The sequence below is a fragment of the Panulirus ornatus genome, chromosome 50, assembly GCF_036320965.1.
Source record: "Panulirus ornatus isolate Po-2019 chromosome 50, ASM3632096v1, whole genome shotgun sequence".
Lineage (NCBI taxonomy): Eukaryota > Metazoa > Arthropoda > Malacostraca > Decapoda > Palinuridae > Panulirus > Panulirus ornatus.
In genome coordinates this window covers 4218639-4242241 of record NC_092273.1, presented here as the reverse complement: position 1 = coordinate 4242241, position 23603 = coordinate 4218639, and the positions used below count along the sequence as shown (strand labels likewise).

The window sequence follows — 23603 nt, the reverse complement described above, 5'->3', positions numbered from 1 at the left end:
TCTTACCTCACTTTAAATGTTGATAAAGTCTAAAATCTACATCATTCTATCCCTATTCCTGTATCTTCCCGTACCACCAGCCACTTCTCTTTCACAAAGAATTTCCCCTCTCGTCTGCCCAGCTGCTGCCTTCACTGCCCACCTGTGTTTTTATTCATTTATCCCACTTTAATTCTGTGGTCATAAATAATGTACAATTGACCACAGAGATAAAATGTTCTTAAATGACAATTTTTCCACAGGAATTTAAAAACGTTGGATTTTTCACTGCCTTATTCACAATATTTTTCCAAGTTCTTCTGCACACAGTCAGCAGATTACTGTATCTTTTTATCAGATATGATGTCTACGTTATCATAGTGGTTTAGTTCCTATTGTTATTACTGTACAGACTAAACTTCCTTGTGATCAATTCTATTTTCACATACCCTTACAAATTTCTTAATTAATTCCCACAAATTAACTGACACTTGGAAAAATAACTGATCAGTACATACTGTACTATACTTACATTCTTCTTAGATATTCCTTCTGAGTATTGTACAGATCAGAATTTCAAATTTCTTAATGTAATACAGTATATTGTATGCAGTTATAATTACTTTATCAATGCTAAAGTACAACTAGATGTACTTTTGTCAAGTGGCATATATGCCATGACTGAGATATTTTTTTTTTCTTTTTGCTTTGTCGCTGTCTCCCGCATTTGCGAGGTAGCACAAGGAAACAGACGAAAGAAATGGCCCAACCCACCCCCATACACATGTATATACATACATCCACACACGCAAATATACATATCTACACAGCTTTCCATGGTTTACCCCAGACGCCTCACATGCCCCGATCCAATCCACTGACAGCACGTCAACCCCGGTATACCACATCGATCCAATTCACTCTATTCCTTGCCCTCCTTTCACCCTCCTGCATGTTCAGGCCCCGATCACACAAAATCTTTTTCACTCCATCTTTCCACCTCCAATTTGGTCTCCCACTTCTCCTCGTTCCCTCCACCTCTGACACATACATCTTCTTGGTCAATCTTTCCTCACTCATTCTCTCCATGTGCCCAAACCATTTCAAAACACCCTCTTCTGCTCTCTCAGCCACGCTCTTTTTATTTCCACACATCTCTCTTACCCTTACGTTACTTACTCGATCAAACCACCTCACACCACACAATCTCTCTTACCCTTACGTTACTTACTCGATCAAACCACCTCACACCACACATTGTCCTCAAACATCTCATTTCCAGCACATCCATCCTCCTGCGCACAACTCTATCCATAGCCCACGCCTCGCAACCATACAACATTGTTGGAACCACTATTCCTTCAAACATACCCATTTTTGCTTTCGAGATAATGTTCTCGACTTCCACACATTCTTCAAGGCTCCCAGGATTTTCGCCCCCTCCCCCAACCTATGATCCACTTCCGCTTCCATGGCTCCATCCGCTGCCAGATCCACTCCCAGATATCTAAAACACTTTACTTCCTCCAGTTTTGCTCCATTCAAACTTACCTCCCAATTGACTTGACCCTCAACCCTACTGTACCTAATAACCTTGCTCTTATTCACATTTACTCTTAACTTTCTTCTTTCACACACTTTACCAAACTCAGTCACCAGCTTCTGCAGTTTCTCACATGAATCAGCCACCAGCGCTGTATCATCAGCGAACAACAACTGACTCACTTCCCAAGCTCTCTCATCCCCAACAGACTTCATTCTTGCCCCTCTTTCCAAAACTCTTGCATTCACCTCCCTAACAACCCCATCCATAAACAAATTAAACAACCATGGAGACATCACACACTCCTGCTGCAAACCTACATTCACTGAGAACCAATCACTTTCCTCTCTTCCTACACGTACACATGCCTTACATCCTCGATAAAAACTTTTCACTGCTTCTAACAACTTTCCTCCCACACCATATATTCTTAATACCTTCCACAGAGCATCTCTATCAACTCTATCATATGCCTTCTCCAGATCCATAAATGCTACATACAAATCCATTTTTTTTTTTTAACTTTCTAAAATGGGAAACAGAAGATGACTGAGATATATCCGAATATAATTATTTCATCCATCTGAAGACCAAGATGAGTGAAGTAAGGATAACTGGGGCTAGAGTATAGCACAAGCAAGGATACAAAAGACAGCAATGAACATGAATTACGATAAAGTATCTATATTATCTGAAAAAATCCAATAGCTTCTATAGAAATATTCATATGGTTTTCACCATAAAATACTTCATTCCTACACTTGAGGTGCTTATGTCCATGGCACATTAAGGATGTATATAAAATGCCTTATTGAAACTGGTAGTATAGTGTACAGAAATGTACCAGCGACCTAACTGTATCTTAAGAGTACCATGGAAGGTAACATTTGTATTATGCTCAATACATCTCAGAATCCATCCACTCTATACTATCCATTTGTTGTCAGCAAACATCAAATAAGAGACATAGGCTTAATCACCAAAGAAGGTAACACTGGCCCATGGGGTGTGAGCTGATCGGAAAGTTTTAAAACTTTCACAAAACTTATCACACATGTGAGAATACAAAAATTTCCTCATTCTATGACATCAAGTATAAAAGGGAAATTACTCAAAACTTACCCTTTTGCTCAAATGACATTTATATGCTCATTTACACAAAGCTGACATTCCAACATTTCTCCTTTGCCAAAAGTGTATTCATGCATCTTTTATTTAGTTTCAAATTTGAATTAGATATGCCATGATCCTGTAAAAAATACACCTAATTCATTTTGCTACATCTGCTAATGCTACACTGATACAAAACAGAGACAAAAAATAACTGAACAAGTTTTCTTTAAAGAATCTATTGGACAGCAAAGCCAGTCAAGAAAAACTGGCCAAACAGACACTGTATTACTCCAAGATCTGCAAACATCCAGGTGAGGATACTACTGTCACCTTTACAATACAGCCTGGATCGATGAAAAACTTTGTCAATGGGACTGACAAAGATGGAATGGGATATCAGTCCCTTTGTCACATGTCTCCTAAACTAAGTAATGTCAAGTGAAGTAAGGGGTAGCTGTGGGTTCTCAAATCTCGCAACTCTTTGACAATCTAAAGGTATGAGAATGCACTAAACAATCATGAAAAGGATACTTGATTATCTTTTACTACTGTTCTAAACAAAATTCCTTTAAAAAGGAAGTCTAATTTCATGGAAATTGTTAAAGATAGGATTATGCATCTTAGACTTCTATCTATTACCATGGAAAACTTAAGAGTCATATATGAGGGGCAGGATGAAAGATTCCACCCAGACATTTCAGATATGAAGAGGAGATATCTATAAAAATTGGATGCTCACATTTTAGCAGATTAATGCTGGAGACTAAACTGTGAAGATTCCTTATCAGTTCACAATCAACAAAAATGAAATTCTTTACATCAGCTAATCATGGAATGGCAAGGAAAATTTATCACATCTGTGTACAAGTCTGTGCTGGTTTATAATACAGAGCATATAATATATCAAAGCTGAGAAATACACAATTCTTTAGAGCATATTGCACTGATTATTTCAAAATGTTATCTTATATTTTCTCTATTATCAACTCTATGCAATCAAGTTGTGATATGATAAAACAGATTATACAATGACAAAAATCAAGTCTTAATTAACTAATATCACTGAAACTTAGCAAAACATCCCATAAATATTCTAATTTTGCATACCAATGTTTTCAACGACCTGACTCCTTGCATGGTATGAGCCAATATCACAATGCTCCTCCTGATGGCTCAACCTTAGTATTCAAATAATATGGCCTGTTTAAGGTCTAACACAAAAAGATCCTATGGCTGTATTTATGAAACTTTGAAACACCAGACCTATGAAAACAGATTATGTTTACTGGCATCCTAACCAGTTCCATTCCTCATATCCTACAAGAACAAATTTGTGATCAAATAGGCTGAATACCAATATGCCTAACAATACCCAGCACATATATAAATGTATATTTTTCATACATATTTGCAATTTCCCAAATCAGCAAGGTAGCATTAAGAACAGATGACTGAGCCTCAGACGAAAAAATCCTCACTTGGCTCCCTTTTCTGTTCCTTCTTTTGGAAAAGTAAAACAGGAAGGGAGGATTTCCAGCCTCCTGCTCCAAAATATGTATGTTGGTAAGGATATTCAGTGTACATATGGATCATGGTGAAGTGCCTGAGGATTGGCGAAATGCATGTATATTGTAATTGTACAAACTAAAGAGGCACAAGTTTGTTGAGTATTCCTAGGAAATTGTATGATGGTACTGATTGAGAGGGTGAAGGCATGTACAGAGCATCAGACTGGGGAGAAGCAGTGTGGTTTAAGAAAAGATAAGAGGATGTGTGGATCAGGTGTTTGCTTTGAAGAATGTATGTGAGAAATATTTAGAAAAGCAGATGGATTTGTATGAAGCATTTATGGATCTGGAGAAGGCATATGATAGGGCTGATAAAGATGCTTTGTGAAGGCCATAAGAGTATATGGTGTGGGAGGTAAGCTGCTAGAAGCAGTGAAAAAGTTTATTCAAGGGTTTAAGGCATGTGTACAAGTAGGAAGAGAGGAGAGTGATTGGTTCCCAATGAAGGTTAGTCTGCAGCATGGGTGTGTGATGTACCCATGGTTGTTCAATTTGTTTATGGATGGGGTGGTTTGCAAGATAAATGCAAGAGCTTTGGAGACAGGGGTAAGTATGCAGTCTGTTGGGGATGAGAGAGCCTGGAACACGAGTCAGTTGATGTTTGCCCATGGTACAGCACTAGTGGCTGATTCGAATGAGAAGCTGCAGAAGCTGGTGATTGAGTTTGGAAAAGTGGGTGAAAGGAGAAAGTTGAAAGTAAATAAGAATAAGAGCAAGGTTATTAAGTTCAGCAGGGTTGAGAGGCAAGTAGGTTGGAATGTAAGATCAAAATGGAGAAAAACTGGAGGAACTGAAGTGTTTTAGATATCTGAGAGTGGACTCAGCAGCGAATGGCATCAGGGAAGCGGAAGTGAGTCACAGGGTGGGGGAGGGGGCGAAGGTTCTGGGAGTGATGAAGAATGTGCTCTGGAAGAAGAGAACGTTATCTCAGCAAAAATGGGTATGTTTGAAGGAATAGTAGTTCCAACAATGTTATATGGTTGCAAGGCATGGGCTATAGATAAGGTTGTATGGAGCAGGGTGGATGTGTTTGAAATGAAATGTTTGAGGACAATATGTGGTGTGAGGTGGTTTGATCCAGTAAGTAATGAAAGGGTAAGAGAGATCTATGGAAATAAAAAGTGCATGGTTGAGAGAGCAGAAGGGAGCATGCTCAAATGATCTGGGCATATGGAGAGAATGAGTGAGGAAAGGTTGACAAAGAGGATATATATGTCAGAGGTGAAGGGAACAAGGAGAAGAACGAGACCAAATTGGAGGTGGTAGGATGGAATGAAAAAGATGTTGAGTGATCAAGGCCTCAACATACATAGGGGTGAGAGGCATGCAAGGAATAAAGTAAATTAGAATATGGTACACCAGGGTCGATGGGCTGTCAATGGACTGAACCAGGGCATGTGAAACATCTGTGGGGCCTGGATGTGGATGGGGAGCTGTGGTTTTGGTGCATTACACATGACAGCTAGAATCTGAGTGTGAACAAATGTGGCCTTTTTTGTCTGTTTTCCTGGTGGTACCTTGCTGAAGCAGGGGGTAGCAATGCTGTTTCCTGTGGGGCAGGGTAATACCAGGAATGGATGAAGGCAAGCAAGTATGAATATGTACATGTGTAAATATGTACATGTTGGTGTATGTGTATGTATATGTTGATATATATATATATATATATATATATATATATATATATATATATATATATATATATATATATATATATGTATATATATATATATATATATATATGTGTGGTTTCAGAAGTGGTAGAGGATGTGTGGATCAGGTGTTTGCTTTGAAGAATGTATGTGAGAAATACTTAGAAAAGCAAATGGATTTGTATGTAGCATTTATGGATCTGGAGAAGGCATATGATAGAGTTGATAGAGATGCTCTGTGGAAGGTATTAAGAATATATGGTGTGGGAGGAAAGTTGTTAGAAGCAGTGAAAAGTTTTTATCGAGGATGTAAGGCATGTGTACGTGTAGGAAGAGAGGAAAGTGATTGGTTCTCAGTGAATGTAGGTTTGCGGCAGGGGTGTGTGATGTCTCCATGGTTGTTTAATTTGTTTATGGATGGGGTTGTTAGGGAGGTAAATGCAAGAGTTTTGGAAAGAGGGGCAAGTATGAAGTCTGTTGGGGATGAGAGAGCTTGGGAAGTGAGTCAGTTGTTGTTCGCTGATGATACAGCGCTGGTGGCTGATTCATGTGAGAAACTGCAGAAGCTGGTGACTGAGTTTGGTAAAGTGTGTGGAAGAAGAAAGTTAAGAGTAAATGTGAATAAGAGCAAGGTTATTAGGTACAGTAGGGTTGAGGGTCAAGTCAATTGGGAGGTGAGTTTGAATGGAGAAAAACTGGAGGAAGTGAAGTGTTTTAGATATCTGGGAGTGGATCTGGCAGCGGATGGAACCATGGAAGCGGAAGTGGATCATAGGGTGGGGGAGGGGGCGAAAATTCTGGGGGCCTTGAAGAATGTGTGGAAGTCGAGAACATTATCTCGGAAAGCAAAAATGGGTATGTTTGAAGGAATAGTGGTTCCAACAATGTTGTATGGTTGCGAGGCGTGGGCTATGGATAGAGTTGTGCGCAGGAGGATGGATGTGCTGGAAATGAGATGTTTGAGGACAATGTGTGGTGTGAGGTGGTTTGATCGAGTGAGTAACGTAAGGGTAAGAGAGATGTGTGGAAATAAAAAGAGCGTGGTTGAGAGAGCAGAGGAGGGTGTTTTGAAGTGGTTTGGGCACATGGAGAGAATGAATGAGGAAAGATTGACCAAGAGGATATATGTGTCGGAGGTGGAGGGAACGAGGAGAAGAGGGAGACCAAATTGGAGGTGGAAAGATGGAGTGAAAAAGATTTTGTGTGATCGGGGCCTGAACATGCAGGAGGGTGAAAGGAGGGCAAGGAATAGAGTGAATTGGAGCGATGTGGTATACCGGGGTTGACGTGCTGTCAGTGGATTGAATCAGGGCATGTGAAGCGTCTGGGGAAAACCATGGAAGGCTGTGTAGGTATGTATATTTGCGTGTGTGGACGTATGTATATACATGTGTATGGGGGGGGGGCCATTTCTTTCGTCTGTTTCCTTGCGCTACCTCGCAAACGCGGGAGACAGCGACAAAGTATAAAAAAAAAAAAAAAAAAAAAAAAAATATGTGTATATGTGTGTGTATGGGCATTTATGTATATATATATATCTTTCTTTTCTTTTAAACTATTCGCCATTTCCCGCGTTAGCGAGGTAGTGTTTAAGAACAGAGGACTGGGCCTTTGTGGAATATCCTCACCTGGCCCCCCTCTGTTCCTTCTTTTGGAAAATTAAAAAAAAAACGAGAGGGGAGGATTTCCAGCCTCCCGCTCCCTCCCCTTTTAGTCGCCTTCTACAACACGCAGGGAATACGTGGGAAGTATTCTTAATCCCCCATCCCCAGGGGATATATATATATATCCCCAGGGCATGTGAAGCGTCTGGGGTAAACCATGGAAAGCTGTGTAGGTATGTATATTTGCGTGTGTGGACGTATGTATATACATGTGTATGGGGTGGGTTGGGCCATTTCTTTCGTCTGTTTCCTTGCGCTACCTCGCAAACGCGGGAGACAGCGGCAAAAAAAAAATATATATATATATATATATATATATATATATATATATATATATATCCCTGGGGATAGGGGAGAAAGAATACTTCCCACGTATTCCCTGCGTGTCGTAGAAGGCGACTAAAAGGGGAGGGAGCGGGGGGCTGGAAATCCTCCCCTCTCGTTTTTTTTTTTTTTTAATTTTCCAAAAGAAGGAACTGAGAATTGGGCCAGGTGAGGGTATTCCCTCAAGGCCCAGTCCTCTGTTCTTAACGCTACCTCGCTAATGCGGGAAATGGCGAATAGTTTGAAAGAAAGAAATATATATATATGCTATCCCTGGGGATAGGGGATTAAGAATACTTCCCACGTATTCCCTGCGTGTCGTAGAAGGCGACTAAAAGGGGAGGGAGCGGGGGGCTGGAAATCCTCCCCTCTCGTTTTTTTCTTTTTTTTTTTCCAAAAGAAGGAACAGAGGGGGCCAGGTGAGGATATTCCAAAAAAGGCCCAATCCTCTGTTCTTAACGCTACCTCGCTAACGCGGGAAATGGCGAATAGTTTAAAAGAAAGAAAAGAAATATATATATATATATATATATATATATTTTTTTTTTTTTTATACTTTGTCGCTGTCTCCCGCGTTTGCGAGGTAGCGCAAGGAAACAGACGAAAGAAATGGCCCAACCCCCCCCATACACATGTACATACACACGTCCACACACGCAAATATACATACCTACACAGCTTTCCATGGTTTACCCCGGACGCTTCACATGCCTTGATTCAATCCACTGACAGCACGTCAACCCCTGTATACCACATCGCTCCAATTCACTCTATTCCTTGCCCTCCTTTCACCCTCCTGCATGTTCAGGCCCCGATCACACAAAATCCTTTTCACTCCATCTTTCCACCTCCAATTTGGTCTCCCTCTTCTCCTCGTTCCCTCCACCTCCGACACATATATCCTCTTGGTCAATCTTTCCTCACTCATTCTCTCCATGTGCCCAAACCATTTCAAAACACCCTCTTCTGCTCTCTCAACCACGCTCTTTTTATTTCCACACATCTCTCTTACCCTTACGTTACTTACTCGATCAAACCACCTCACACCACACATTGTCCTCAAACATCTCATTTCCAGCACATCCATCCTCCTGCGCACAACTCTATCCATAGCCCACGCCTCGCAACCATACAACACTGTTGGAACTACTATTCCTTCAAACATACCCATTTTTGCTTTCCGGGATAATGTTCTCGACTTCCACACATTTTTCAAGGCTCCCAAAATTTTCGCCCCCTCCCCCACCCTATGATCCACTTCCGCTTCCATGGTTCCATCCGCTGACAGATCCACTCCCAGATATCTAAAACACTTCACTTCCTCCAGTTTTTCACCATTCAAACTCACCTCCCAATTGACTTGACCCTCAACCCTACTGTACCTAATAACCTTGCTCTTATTCACATTTACTCTTAACTTTCTTCTTCCACACACTTTACCAAACTCCGTCACCAGCCTCTGCAGTTTCTCACATGAATCAGCCACCAGCGCTGTATCATCAGCGAACAACAACTGACTCACTTCCCAAGCTCTCTCATCCCCAACAGACTTCATACTTGCCCCTCTTTCCAAGACTCTTGCATTTACCTCCCTAACAACCCCATCCATAAACAAATTAAACAACCATGGAGACATCACACATATATATATGTGTGTGTATATGAGTGGATAGGCCATTCATTGTCTGTTTCCAGGTGCTACCTCACTGAAGTGGGAAACAGCGATTAAGTATAATAATAAAATAATGTGAGTGTGATTTTAGCACAGCTGTTTGCAAAACAGAAGCAGGATTAAAATGACCGAACATTATAATCTTTCCATGCCGCCCTATAATGGTATGTTCCATATTGCACTACATAACCCTATGGTATATTCCATATTGCCCTACTTAATCCTGTACATTCAGTTACCCAATATCATTCCTCACTGAAATTTCTGTAAGCATAACTTGGTTAATTTTACAAGTTTAACGGAAAACAATCTCTACAATTCTTTTTATAATCAATTATCATCATCATAATGCTATGCATGGTATTCTACACACAAAGCAGCTCTGTGAAATAATGAGTCTTACTATATTCATGACTTTTATGGGTTACCCTGTAATAAGTATTAAAAATAGTCCAGAGATGCCAACTCAAAGTGATGCAAAACAGAAACTTCTGTCAAAAAAATATGAATCTGGCCAGAAAATGCATTGTTAAGTGCAAAACTTATTTCTAAGACAAGACTGGTCAAAACAAGGCATTCATTAAAAAACTAAGTTCAAGTTCTGCTAATAGAATGCATATTTTATGGAAAAATCTCGAAAACCAAGTGGACCACCAATAATATAAATAAGGAACTGCTGGGTCAATGAAGAGTGAACAATTCACAGTTGACAAAACACTGCCTGAAAATGGCAATTCTCATTCAAAGAGGAATGCTATACTTCAACATCTTTCTTTATTCTCTGCAGTTTCTCAATCTTATGAGCATCCAAGTCCGATCTAGCATGTCATTTACAACTCAAATATTCTTTTGTTCTGCTCATAAAATCATTATATGGTATAAATTTCACATATAGAATGCTAGATATATCTGCTTTAGCCCTAGCATTTACTGATACCCCACATGTCATGGAAACAGCAGGAGTCTACTCTTAAACTATGAGTGGATTCTTACAATCCAATCTTGGACTTTTCTAACAATGGAATTCATTAGAGTATAGGGTAATATGGCTTGGAGTGCACTCTGTTTAGCATCCCCTGGAACAGTGTCTCAACTCTATCAAAGGAAGCAATAAAGCAGAAAACACTTAAAATGCTTCAAAGTAGAACACTGTCTTCCTATAGGTGTTCCCTTGAGTACACACTACCAGTCCTCAGGATTTAAACTGCTGAATAAAACTTAACTGTTGGCCTCAAAGTACCACTCTATAGAATTGTCTTAGAATACCATATCACCAAGTAGTATCATTGACTTTCTCTAAATCAAAGAACATTACTATCATATGATATGTGAGTCCTTTCTGAAAGTTGCTTGACATTCATATCAGGGGTCTGTGATAGATCAAAACTCTAAAACCATATCAAAATGAAGTGATATATTATTTCTCTCAAATATCACATCAACCTAAAAATTAACTGTTTTTTTCCATTATACTAAAAAGACAACTACATGATGCATTAGATCTAAAGCTTAAAGTACTGATAAGATCTTTACCTGGAAAATAATCATAAGATTAAGGGAAATCTTCCAACTAGATGGAAGTGCACTTAGCATCCATATCAGGTTAGACAAATATTTTAAGATTTCTAAGAAGGTTTCAGGAAGACATTTCAAAATGTGCATTTCATCCTCTAGAGATTCATATCAGCTCGCTCCTTTCCTATGGTGCACTAATACATTTCTTCCTTATCAGAAGAGACATAAAGAAAAGGCTTCACTTTGTCTAATTTTTTGGAACTCCGTAAGTTCATCTGCTGATACTAGTACCAGATGAGAAACTTTCAGCAAGAATATTAGCTACAAGAAATGGGTCATTAATCTGTTATAGCACCTTGATTATTGAGGAAAGGCAAGTGAGTAGGGAAATGCTTTTCAATCAACTACTGTCTATCCTTCCAAATATTTTCAGGTTTAGTAGCATAGATGATACTCTCTACATAATTCATCCAAGACACCCTCTTGGCCTCCTTTTTCTCTGAATATACATACTCTCTGATAAATCAATCTATTAACCAAAATATTATCATCTTTAATCTTCTGTAAGTAGATCTCAAAATCTTGCAACACTTATCACAAGACTGGTTCCCTTATGGGACTAATGGTTGTTGCTTTTAGCTATTGGTTTTAAGAATGCTTATTCTTGGCTGCATCTAAAATAATGTCTACAAAATAATATTATGCTTCTTCAAAACCATGACATTTTCATTATATTCATGTGGGTAAAGCTCTTGCTTTATACTTATCCCAAGCAGCCATCTTAAAGTTTCCATTCGGGAAGGCTATTCGGTGAACAATTTTTGGCTTTAACCAGTAGGGTTGGAAAGTGAACACTACCATGAAGGTCTCGAACAATTAAGAGGTTAAAGTCAAGAAATATATCACTGAGGCTAACTGAAAGGTCAATACCAGAAAGTTTTTCAGTAAGCTAATAATGGTAAGTGGGGCTGCCATCACTGAAAATACAAGAGTCAAAGTTAGATAAATCCCAGCAATCTGGGAAATCTTGTTTCAACCAGGGATAGAGTCTGAATCTATCATCCCTAATGATAGAACAGTTATGAGATGACCCATATTTAAACAAAAGTCATACTGTAAATCTGCACCAAAGTTCTGCAGTGGAAGAATCCCATAAAAGATTGCCATGACTTCCTCTAGAATGATGCCCTATGACTTGGGTCATCTTGTATATCATCAATACACTAAGACACGAGACCTTTTTGGCCTCACTTCTTCCACCTATGACAGTCGATAGTGACATAAAGAACTGTATGGCACTCACACAAAAAGCGCAATCAAAACAACTAAATCTGTAAATGAAGCCACCTGTTAGACTGTCTGGTGAGCAATAAACCTCTCAACCAGCAGTACTACTATCCCAATAGAAGGCACTTTGGCAACATCCTTTACTTTGTATGTGACCCTCAAAAGCCAAGTCCATACACAATACCAAAGCTCCACTATGGAATACTAATGTAAACACAATAAAAAATACCATTAAAACTTTAAGAATAAAGTATAAAGCAAAAACAGATAAAGGACATGAAAAGTATTTGTAAGGCTGACCATATCAAAACAAAGCCAAAGGTCAACACTACATTATGACAGCAAAGGTGAGCATGTCTCCTCATGAAACAACACAGTACTTATTACCTGTCTCTTGAATATCAAAAAGAAAAGAAAAAGGCAAAAAATCTGCTACTTATTAAGGGCAGTAAATTGAGCACAGACACCAAAAGCAGTGTCAAGTCACAGAAAGCCATACATCATTGCACCAGATAGAGCAAGCAAATGATGAGAGTAAAAAGCTGCTTCAAGCGACTTCATCTCCACACCACATCACAGTTCTGGACAGGCTACTCTGAGGTTAATGAATCCCTGTCCACAAGCATCATTCAGCCTCATATATATAAGGATGGTTAAAAGAGATGAACACTCATGGATACACCTTAGTTAGGGAAGTGAAGTGATTCTTTTAAACCCCAATTGCGTTGGTGCTCCCTCAGATGCTCGTAGGGATTCATCTGTAGGTGAGAAAGACTGGCACTGGCCACAAATGCCTTCCTACATCTGGACATCACACCAACGTTCAGGATCACACTAAAGAACCACCTCACTATTGTCATCGTCCCATTTGTCACCTGTGTTTCCTCATCCTCAAGCTGCAGTTCAAATTTCAAAAACAGTCCCATCTCAACCACAGTGAACATAAACAATATGTGAATTGTATGTTAAAGACTATATTCTAATCCTCTGCATGAAGAGGGCTGATCATGTAAGGAATGTATTGTAAGAGTGTTGTATGTTAGTAAGCTGAGTATGACTGTAAGAGCTGACTAGGTTGTGCTGAAATGGTTTGGATTTACAAAAACGATGAGAGAGGAGAGACTGACTAAAAGTATATATGCATCAGAACAGGAGGAACCAAAAGGGAGGAGACCCAGATGGATATGGAAAGTCAAAATGAAGCACACTTAGAGTTATAAAACAAGGAGTGAAAAATGGGCATAGGACAGAGCAAAACAGACCAATATTGTGTGCAGTCTATATGCTGAACCAAGGAATATGAAGCAATCAAGAGAAACCATGAAAAGGGCTCTTAGGCTTGACTTCAGTGCAGAGTGGATGTGAACAAATAATGCTGTTCTTCGTCTGTTTCTAGTGATACCTTGCTATACTGGAAATGATCAAACACAAAAATAATACATAACAGTATTTCAAGCATTAGTGATGGATAATTTGAATGTGACAGTGGGTAATGTAGCAGGGGAGGTTATAATCTAAGGATGTGTGGTACTTAGCAATGCGACTGAAAATGGTAAACTAGAGTTCTATTCTGAAAAAAGACCGGGGACTGAAAATAGCAGATTTAAAACAGGGACATATATATAGGTACACGAGTGAGTACAACAAATGGTAAACAAGCAAAGGAGACACGTAAATGTGAATGTGCTGAGGACAGCTGGTGGGATGTCTAATCATTATTTGGTGAAGGCTTTTGGAAAAGATGAAATGCTACAGGTAGGAAGAGGATGGTGAAAGAAAGTGGGCTTGGGAAAAAAAGGCTTGGGTTAAGAGATACCAGGAAAGACTGAGTGGAGAATAGCAAAAGAAGTAAATGAAGCCAAAGGAAAGGGCAAGGAATGGAAGGTTTTAAAAGGGGACCAGTGTTGACGTGTGAGAGAAGTGGGTTTTAAGCAGATGATGAAAGATAGACATGAGAAAGGGTAGTAAGTGGTGGGATAACAATGTCAAATTGCTAGTGAAAGTGAAAAGAGAGGTATATAGGCATGACTTGCAGGGAAGGTGTAACTGGGAATTGTACAAGAGAAAGAAGCAGGAGGGCATGAGGAAGGTGCAGGGACTAAAAAATAGGGCAAATGGGAATTGGGGTGAGTATCAGAAAACTTCAGGAGAATGAAAAAAGTTTTGAAGGAAGGTTAACAGTATGAGTAAAATAAAAGAACAAATGGGAACACTGAAAAATGGGGCAATAGTAAAGTGGTAATTGGTAGAGATGAGGTAAAGAACGCTTTGAATCAATGTTGAATGGTCTTGATGATGAGGTGGCAAATGTAAGATGTCTGAGTTGGGGTGATATGAAGTGAGAGTGATGGCAATGGTTTGATGACAGAGGTGGTGAAAGCCTGCCCATGAATTTCTCAAGAAAGGAGGAGACAATGTTGATGATTGGTTAGTTAGGATTCCTAATTCATATATGGCTCATGGTGAGGTGCCAGAGGAATGGCAGAATGCCTGTACAGCATTAATGTATAAATGTAAGGGGAACAAAAGTGAATGTTCAAATTACAAAGGTAAAAGTTTCCTAAGTGCACTTGGCAAGTTGTATAGGAGAGTTGTGACTGAAAAGGTGGTGGCATGCACAGAGCATCAGACTAGGGAGGAACAATATTGTTTCAGGATTGTTACAAGATGTGTGGATCACACACTTCAATTGAAACAAAAGGATTTCTATTAGGTATTTATGGCTCTGGTGAAAGCATATGATAATGTTAATAGAGATGCTGTGGAAGGTTCTACAAATAATGGTGCAGGAAGAAAGATGCTAAAAGCAAAGAAATGTTTTTATCAAGAGTAAGGCATCTATGCAAGGAGAAGGATAGGGAGGTTGAGAAGTTCTGGGCAAAAATGGGTCTATTGTAGGGGTGTACAATGTGCCATGGACATGAGAGGTTTTACAATTTGCTGAAATGGCATTTGTAATGTTGGAAAAATAATGATGTCCAGAGTGCAGAAGGGAAAGGATAGCTCATACATGTTTGGGCAATGTAGTTTCAGATGAGTGTGTGTCTTGTGGAGTGGTGCTTAGAAAAGCCAGCTTCCAGAATATGGAAAGCCCCAGAGAAGGGAATCGTGGGGAAGGCATAAAGGTAAAAAGCATAACAGTATATGTGTTCTGTATATACAGATCAGCAGAAGTCATCACTAATTTTTAATGACTGATTTTAGGATATCAGCTAACGTAACAAACTGTGACGCCACATATAAAAAATCGATTACAGTAATCCCCTCTAGCACTGCATGATTAGTAAATATAGTCTAAAAATATGTTGAGACATATGTGGGGTACTATTGCCAGAGCCAAACAATTATTTATGTCATACGAAAATTTAGTGTCACAAAAGTACTTAAGTACAGCTGCAGAAGTATACAAACTATCTTGGCGGTGTCGATGTTTCATTTCACCCAACAAATTTACCACACTGTGCTATATCCAAACCTGCAAAGTATAAGAAATAAGAATTTAAAGTGTAAGGTCTTAATGGCATCAATAAAGGGTAAAAATCAGAATGATTCCATTAACATCATAATGGTTGGCATCTCTGGCATACTTTTCTACATTTATAATGATCTAGCACCATGAAAAGAAATCCAAGAAACATGAAATCTGCCATGTGTAAGTGTGTATACTGCACGGAAACCATGTATAGGTGTGTATACTGTACAAAAACCATGTGTGGGTGTGTATACTGCATGGGAACCATGTGAAGGTGTGTCTATTGCATGGGAAAAAGACCAAATAACAATGTACTCACAAGGTGATGGCAGCATCTTACCTTGACCTGGTTCCTCTCAGCCACCTGTTTATCCCTGCCCTCTGGTGTGCAGAAGTGGAATGTGTAAGAAGATATATCATGGAGAACTATCTGGAGTTGAACTTTTGGCTTACCCTCTGGTGAGATTTTTTGAGCTGAAAAGTACATTGATAGGTGAGTAACAATACAAAAGGACATGGAATAAAATCTCTGGTTAAGAGAAGCTTTTTTTGAATCAACAATTTTCATTTCAATCAAAACATCCTGAAAGAATTTTCTCTTGGATACATACTTCTGATATCATTGTAGGGGACGCTTACAGTGAATGTATCTGACTCGTCCATCATCCATCCAACTCGTGTCTGTGACAGGTACAACTGACCATTGTTTTTCTTGTAGCGCACATGATTTACCTGAAGAAGAATGTCTTCTCTCTCTCCACTCATTCTGGAAAGTATCATACAATTATCAAGTCATAAAAATACAATCAACAGCTACACAAGCAAGACCTGCACTTTAAGATATTATAAATACTTTTATGAATTTTGCATTCAGTCAAATGCTATAAGATGAAAATGAAAGGTAACTAAAGACCAATAAGAATATGATTGATATACCACTGGCAACAAATTCTGGGTTTTATGACCATTTCCAATACCCTTAATTTTCTGTTTAATTTCAAGAATTCTCCAAACATAGAAGCCCTTTGTATAAATTGACCCAACATAAACTGCCTTGCATAAAAGTTGTTGGTAAATTAAGGAATACATCACAGAAACTCAAATAAAATACTTCAAGAAATTTTAAGAACTTTGTGTGCCAAAATGATGGCTATGGATAGCTACTATGGGTGGTACTCATTGCACTGAACAAAAGTTACTGCTCTTTGGCATTAAGTAGCATGATTCTCACTGTGTGCATCAGTTGTGAATTACTTTCTAAACAATATATCATCGTTAAAACCTCATGAACCCCAACCATGGGTGAAAAACATCCTTTAAGGGACACTCGTGTAAGAAAGCACATGAAAACATCCTTTAAGTGACACTCGTGTAAGAAAGCACATGAAAAGGCATTCATCCATAAGTGAAATAAGATTTTTACCAAGGCATTTTCATGCTTAACATCAGACACTGATATAACTAAAGCAGCTGAGTAACAGCCTATGTCAATGAAACTATGTATTTATGCCAAAAAAATCAGAGAATGTGCTCAACATGTCACACCATTAACTGATAACATGTACCTGATGCGGCAACAGTGGTAAAAGCTATGAATTTCATACAAAATTTAAGGCCGATTAATGTAAATGTAGGTGAAACACAGAAATCAACAAAACCTATGTATACATCACCTAAGATTCCTTAGCAATCAACATCTAACGTAAGTTGCATGCATGTTCTTTTTTTTTTTTTAAATATGTGATTCTTATGGTTATGTGTTGTGGCTTAGTTGGTGGGAAGTTTGTCTCCAGAGTGTCTTTGCTTCCTTCTACCAGAACAATTACTGCCACCAAACGAACCTCCTATAAGAGTATATCAACATGCTCTTTTGACTTTTACATGTACTTCACGGAAATGTTAATAATCCTCACATTTCTTCTAATCTTCACAGACCTCACCTCCATCAGATAATTCAGCATTGAAGGATATGAAAAAAAATCATCCACATCATACTAATCAAGTTTCAATTCAAGCTCTACAATAAATCCTACAATTCCATATGAAATTTTCTTTGACTAACACTTCATACTGTTGTAACACTAAAGTTAATGATTACCAAAAGATCTGTGCAAGATCCACTACTATTACCTACATACACTGTTACTTGCATGGGACATAAAAGCATTCCCTTAAAAAATATCACGTTTATTGGTGTTAAAGGAGTGATTATTCTGGGCCATAGACATGTAATCTCTTAGGCACAGCAACTTATAGCCATATCTCACTCATGGTGTTCCTGTTGTCTGCTATTCAGTGACTGCATAGATCTAAAAGAGACTACTTCTACAATGACTGCTTACATCCTGGCTTTTCACAATACATTCATATACTGATTTTCCATACCACTACCTCCCAATACAAATCAAAGTCAGCCAGATGTTGCATGCATTACCCTCACAGCCTACAACCCCTTGCCTTTAAAAAAGATCTTACCGACTTAACTGCTCAATGCTAGAAATAAGAATATACCCTAAACCGAGAACCATTACTTGCCTTACTGAAGCCTAACACTTGTTTCTTACAAAAAAAAAAAATCAAACTTTAAATCTCTCCAAAATTGAAGGTAATTCTCTACATAGAGCTTCTGCAGTCTAACTAGAGATCTACATCGAACTTTAAATTCACCTTCTTGCAAATAATAAAATCATGAAATGCTAACAATTTTTCCTACAGAAGTGAGTTCTACATTTGACCCATTTTATTGCTTCAGTGGCTCTTTTCTCGCTACTCAAAAAACTAATGATATAAAACCGTTTCTGATTTACTTAACACAACATACAGTCATTACTGGTCTTGAAATCCGTCAGTATCCCAGCAGGAGTTCCTAACACAGCATTAAGGACTTCATCCTGCTTGCGTCACTTGAATATTAATAATAATGCACTTATGATGAGATCCTGTTGGCCCCTACACTTCATTGTGCTGCTGACGACATTAGATTGATCAGTGTCCCAGTCACATCCCTGGGGGTGACTATATAGGACCCAAACCACATGAATTATATTGGGTAAAAAAAATTGATGACTAGAAAACACTTGAACATGAGGTAAAGCCATGATTTAGGGTGTTTTCACCATTTTTCAATATATTCACACATTCCTTAGGGGTCTAGGATTAGATCATATGAAATCTACTACAGTGAGAGATCGCACAACAGGTTAATTACCTTATAAAGTTGTCACATCAATTTTGTCGGCTTATCCTTGACCTGTCGTCGCTAAACCAAAACATGTGTAGGTTGACAGAGTCATCTAGCGGCCGGCCGCAGCAACTGCCCGTTACCATGACAACAGGGGACGCCACTCGGCAATACACACGATAGTTTTATCATGCTGTTCCTGGACACATGAGATACGACAGGGTGAATGATCTAATTCTGTGTGTCTTTGTAGCTTTGTACGTTTCTAATACTATTTTTTCTATTCATACCTCATCGTCTGAAGCTACTGGTTTATTTTCAAAAAGTTCGTTGCAATCTTAAACCTAGCAGAAGTTTATCTCTATGAAGTCAGTGCTACATACGCACATGCGAAAACAAGGTATACAAGACCAAGTACTGTACCTGTTAGCACTGTGTTACAGACGCTAAGGAGCAAATTAGACGGTATAAGAACAGTGGAATCACTGTGAAAGTGGAGTGCTATTTCTTGGAGGGGGGGGGGGGGCTGGATTCTGTGTGTTCCCTCTCCCTCCCCTTGTGTGATTTCTTTATTTATTTTATTTATTATACTTTGTCGCTGTCTCCCGCGTTTGCGAGGTAGCGCAAGGAAACAGACGAAAGAAATGGCCCAACCCCCCCCCCATACACATGTATATACATACGTCCACACACGCAAATATACAATACCTACACAGCTTTCCATGGTTTACCCTAGACGCTTCACATGCCCTGCTTCAATCCACTGACAGCACGTCAACCCCGGTATACCACATCGCTCCAATTCACTCTATTCCTTGCCCTCCTTTCACCCTCCTGCATGTTCAGGCCCCGATCACACAAAATCTTTTTCACTCCATCTTTCCACCTCCAATTTGGTCTCCCTCTTCTCCTTGTTCCCTCCACCTCCGACACATATATCCTCTTGGTCAATCTTTCCTCACTCATCCTCTCCATGTGCCCAAACCACTTCAAAACACCCTCTTCTGCTCTCTCAACCACGCTCTTTTTATTTCCACACATCTCTCTTACCCTTACGTTACTTACTCGATCAAACCACCTCACACCACACATTGTCCTCAAACATCTCATTTCCAGCACATCTATCCTCCTGCGCACAACTCTATCCATAGCCCACGCCTCGCAACCATACAACATTGTTGGAACCACTATTCCTTCAAACATACCCATTTTTGCTTTCCGAGATAATGTTCTCGACTTCCACACATTCTTCAAGGCCCCCAGATTTTCGCCCCCTCCCCCACCCTATGATCCACTTCCGCTTCCATGGTTCCATCCGCTGCCAGATCCACTCCCAGATATCTAAAACACTTCACTTCCTCCAGTTTTTCTCCATTCAAACTCACCTCCCAATTGACTTGACCCTCAACCCTACTGTACCTAATAACCTTGCTCTTATTCACATTTACTCTTAACTTTCTTCTTCCACACACTTTTCCAAACTCAGTCACCAGCTTCTGCAGTTTCTCACATGAATCAGCCACCAGCGCTGTATCATCAGCGAACAACAACTGACTCACTTCCCAAGCTCTCTCATCCCCAACAGACTTCATACTTGCCCCTCTTTCCAAAACCCTTGCATTTACCTCCCTAACAACCCCATCCATAAACAAATTAAACAACCATGGAGACATCACACACCCCTGCCGCAAACCTACATTCACTGAGAACCAATCACTTTCCTCTCTTCCTACACGTACACATGCCTTACATCCTCGATAAAAACTTTTCACTGCTTCTAACAACTTTCCTCCCACACCATATATTCTTAATACCTTCCACAGAGCATCTCTATCAACTCTATCATATGCCTTCTCCAGATCCATAAATGCTACATACAAATCCATTTGCTTTTCTAAGTATTTCTCACATACATTCTTCAAAGCAAACACCTGATCCACACATCCTCTACCACTTCTGAAACCACACTGCTCTTCCCCAATCTGATGCTCTGTACATGCCTTCACCCTCTCAATCAATACCCTCCCATATAATTTACCAGGAATACTCAACAAACTTATACCTCTGTAATTTGAGCACTCACTCTTATCCCCTTTGCCTTTGTACAATGGCACTATGCACGCATTCCGCCAATCCTCAGGCACCTCACCATGAGTCATACATACATTAAATAACCTTACCAACCAGTCAACAATACAGTCACCCCCTTTTTTAATAAATTCCACTGCAATACCATCCAATCCTGCCGCCTTGCCGGCTTTCATCTTCCGCAAAGCTTTCACTACCTCTTCTCTGTTTACCAAATCATTTTCCCTAACCCTCTCACTTTGCACACCACCTCGACCAAAACACCCTATATCTGCCACTCTATCATCAAACACATTCAACAAACCTTCAAAATACTCACTCCATCTCCTTCTCACATCACCACTACTTGTTATCACCTCCCCACTTGCGCCCTTCACCGAAGTTCCCATTTGCTCCCTTGTCTTACGCACTTTATTTACCTCCTTCCAGAACATCTTTTTATTCTCCCTAAAATTTAATGATACTCTCTCACCCCAACTCTCATTTGCCCTTTTTTTCACCTCTTGCACCTTTCTCTTGACCTCCTGTCTCTTTCTTTTATACATCTCCCACTCAATTGCATTTTTTCCCTGCAAAAATCGTCCAAATGCCTCTCCTTTCTCTTTCACTAATACTCTTACTTCTTCATCCCACCACTCACTACCCTTTCTAATCAACCCACCTCCCACTCGTCTCATGCCACAAGCATCTTTTGCGCAATCCATCACTGATTCCCTAAATACATCCCATTCCTCCCCCACTCCCCTTACTTCCATTGTTCTCACCTTTTTCCATTCTGTACTCAGTCTCTCCTGGTACTTCCTCACACCGGTCTCCTTCTCAAGCTCACTTACTCTCACCACCCTCTTCACCCCAACATTCACTCTTCTTTTCTGAAAACCCATACAAATCTTCACCTTAGCCTCCACAAGATAATGATCAGACATCCCTCCAGTTGCACCTCTCAGCACATTAACATCCAAAAGTCTCTCTTTCGCACGCCTGTCAATTAACACGTAATCCAATAACGCTCTCTGGCCATCTCTCCTACTTACATAAGTATACTTATGTATATCTCGCTTTTTAAACCAGGTATTCCCAATCATCAGTCCTTTTTCAGCACATAAATCTACAAGCTCTTCACCATTTCCATTTACAACACTGAACACCCCATGTATACCAATTATCAACAGCAATAATAAATAACAGTGACAGATTTTGAATGAGCTCAGTATAAATACTTAACTATACTCACCTGTGTAAGTAACAACGATTCAGCAAATATTTTGCAGTAATAAAAAAGATTTTTTTAAAAAGGCGAGGGACTTACACTGTGTGTTCTGCTGCTTATGTTTGGATGAAGGAAGTACTTGTATGAAGAAATGATGTTCAACGAGTTAACATACAAAAGGGTCGTTTTTGTACTCGGGTGAATAGATGTGTTGATGGATTCAATATCTATCGACTGCAGGATAAGCACTTCAGGCGGAACATTTAGAATAAATCTTCCGCAGATTTCTAAAGAATAAAAAACATTAGCTTTTCCCGCTTTCGTCAAGTATCTTCAGGAACAAACACACGATAGCGTCATTATTTGCCGACGTCAACCTTCTAGCTGTCATGCCTAAAGTACCGAAACCAGATCACTCACTCACTTTCCTCTTTATGTGCACTACTTTCCTCTTCATTTCATTACTAGGTACATTGGCATTAACAATCACCCACCTCCAGCAGTTCATTGTGGCTGTTAGGCAAACCAGTCTCAAACTCATTTTCTTGCACTATTAACACATTTCCACGGATCCTTCTTCACTATAAGTGCTATACGTGGGAAGTATTCTTTCTCCCCTATCCTCAGGGATAATATATATATATATATATATATATATATATATATATATATATATATATATATATATATATATATATATATATATATATCTTTCCCAGTATGATGGATATTTACAACCAAGTTTGCTATTTCCCAGAATATTGGCTGTTCATTGTATCCTTCACATCCTCATTGCCTCGGACCATGGCTTGCTTTCTCTATGTGCTGCTATTTACAAAGGTGTAGCTCAACATACATCCTAGCCTACCGCAGAATATTTAAGTGTTCCGTCACTTACTTTCCTTCTGATACTTTCCTTAAATCTAAACATATATTATCAAATATTCAAGGCTTTTTGTTAAAGAAAACGGTAAAACTAGCTTGAAAAATGTGCAGGGCCTCCTTGTACTTGAGTTGGTTATGTTCATTCCCTAAATGCTTGCTGCTATTTCACACCACATTGTTGTCTGTCTTACTTGAAACTACAAGTCCTTCAACATTCCTCTTCTTGTATCTTATCGTAGTCCGCCCCGTAAGCTGGCTTCTCACTCACTTATAAACCAGAAATGCTATTTTCTCGGTGATTTATATTGTCCACCAGCATCTCACATATCAGTCACTCCCTTACCAACCGTTGTAACTCAAATCTGAGTCTCCTATCAGGGGTCTAAACGTCACTGTATTCACCAGTGTTTTGTTCTTCACGTTCTCAACTCGGTCAATGAAATACTCGAG

The 23603-nt window shown here is 39.4% G+C and overlaps 1 protein-coding gene across 6 annotated transcripts in view; it reads right to left on the bottom strand.

Annotated features, from left to right (window-relative positions):
* Positions 1-19131, bottom strand: part of Tfb1 (transcription factor B1) — a 44019-nt gene extending 24888 nt beyond the window's left edge. The window contains exons 1-4 of one of the 6 annotated variants that reach the window (XM_071691165.1): positions 18998-19092; positions 18611-18804; positions 16401-16555; positions 16130-16263 (exon numbers count right to left, since the gene is read on the bottom strand). In XM_071691165.1, the coding sequence (XP_071547266.1) occupies positions 16130-16263; positions 16401-16554 (288 nt within the window). In that variant the 5' untranslated portion in view covers position 16555; positions 18611-18804; positions 18998-19092. Of the gene's footprint in view, positions 1-6; positions 1151-15700; positions 15793-16129; positions 16264-16400; positions 16556-18596; positions 18805-18997 lie in introns of those variants that run through there. The other 5 variants (XM_071691166.1, XM_071691163.1, XM_071691164.1 and 2 more) reach the window with 5 other exon arrangements.
* Between the last annotated feature and the right edge of the window lie 4472 nt (positions 19132-23603).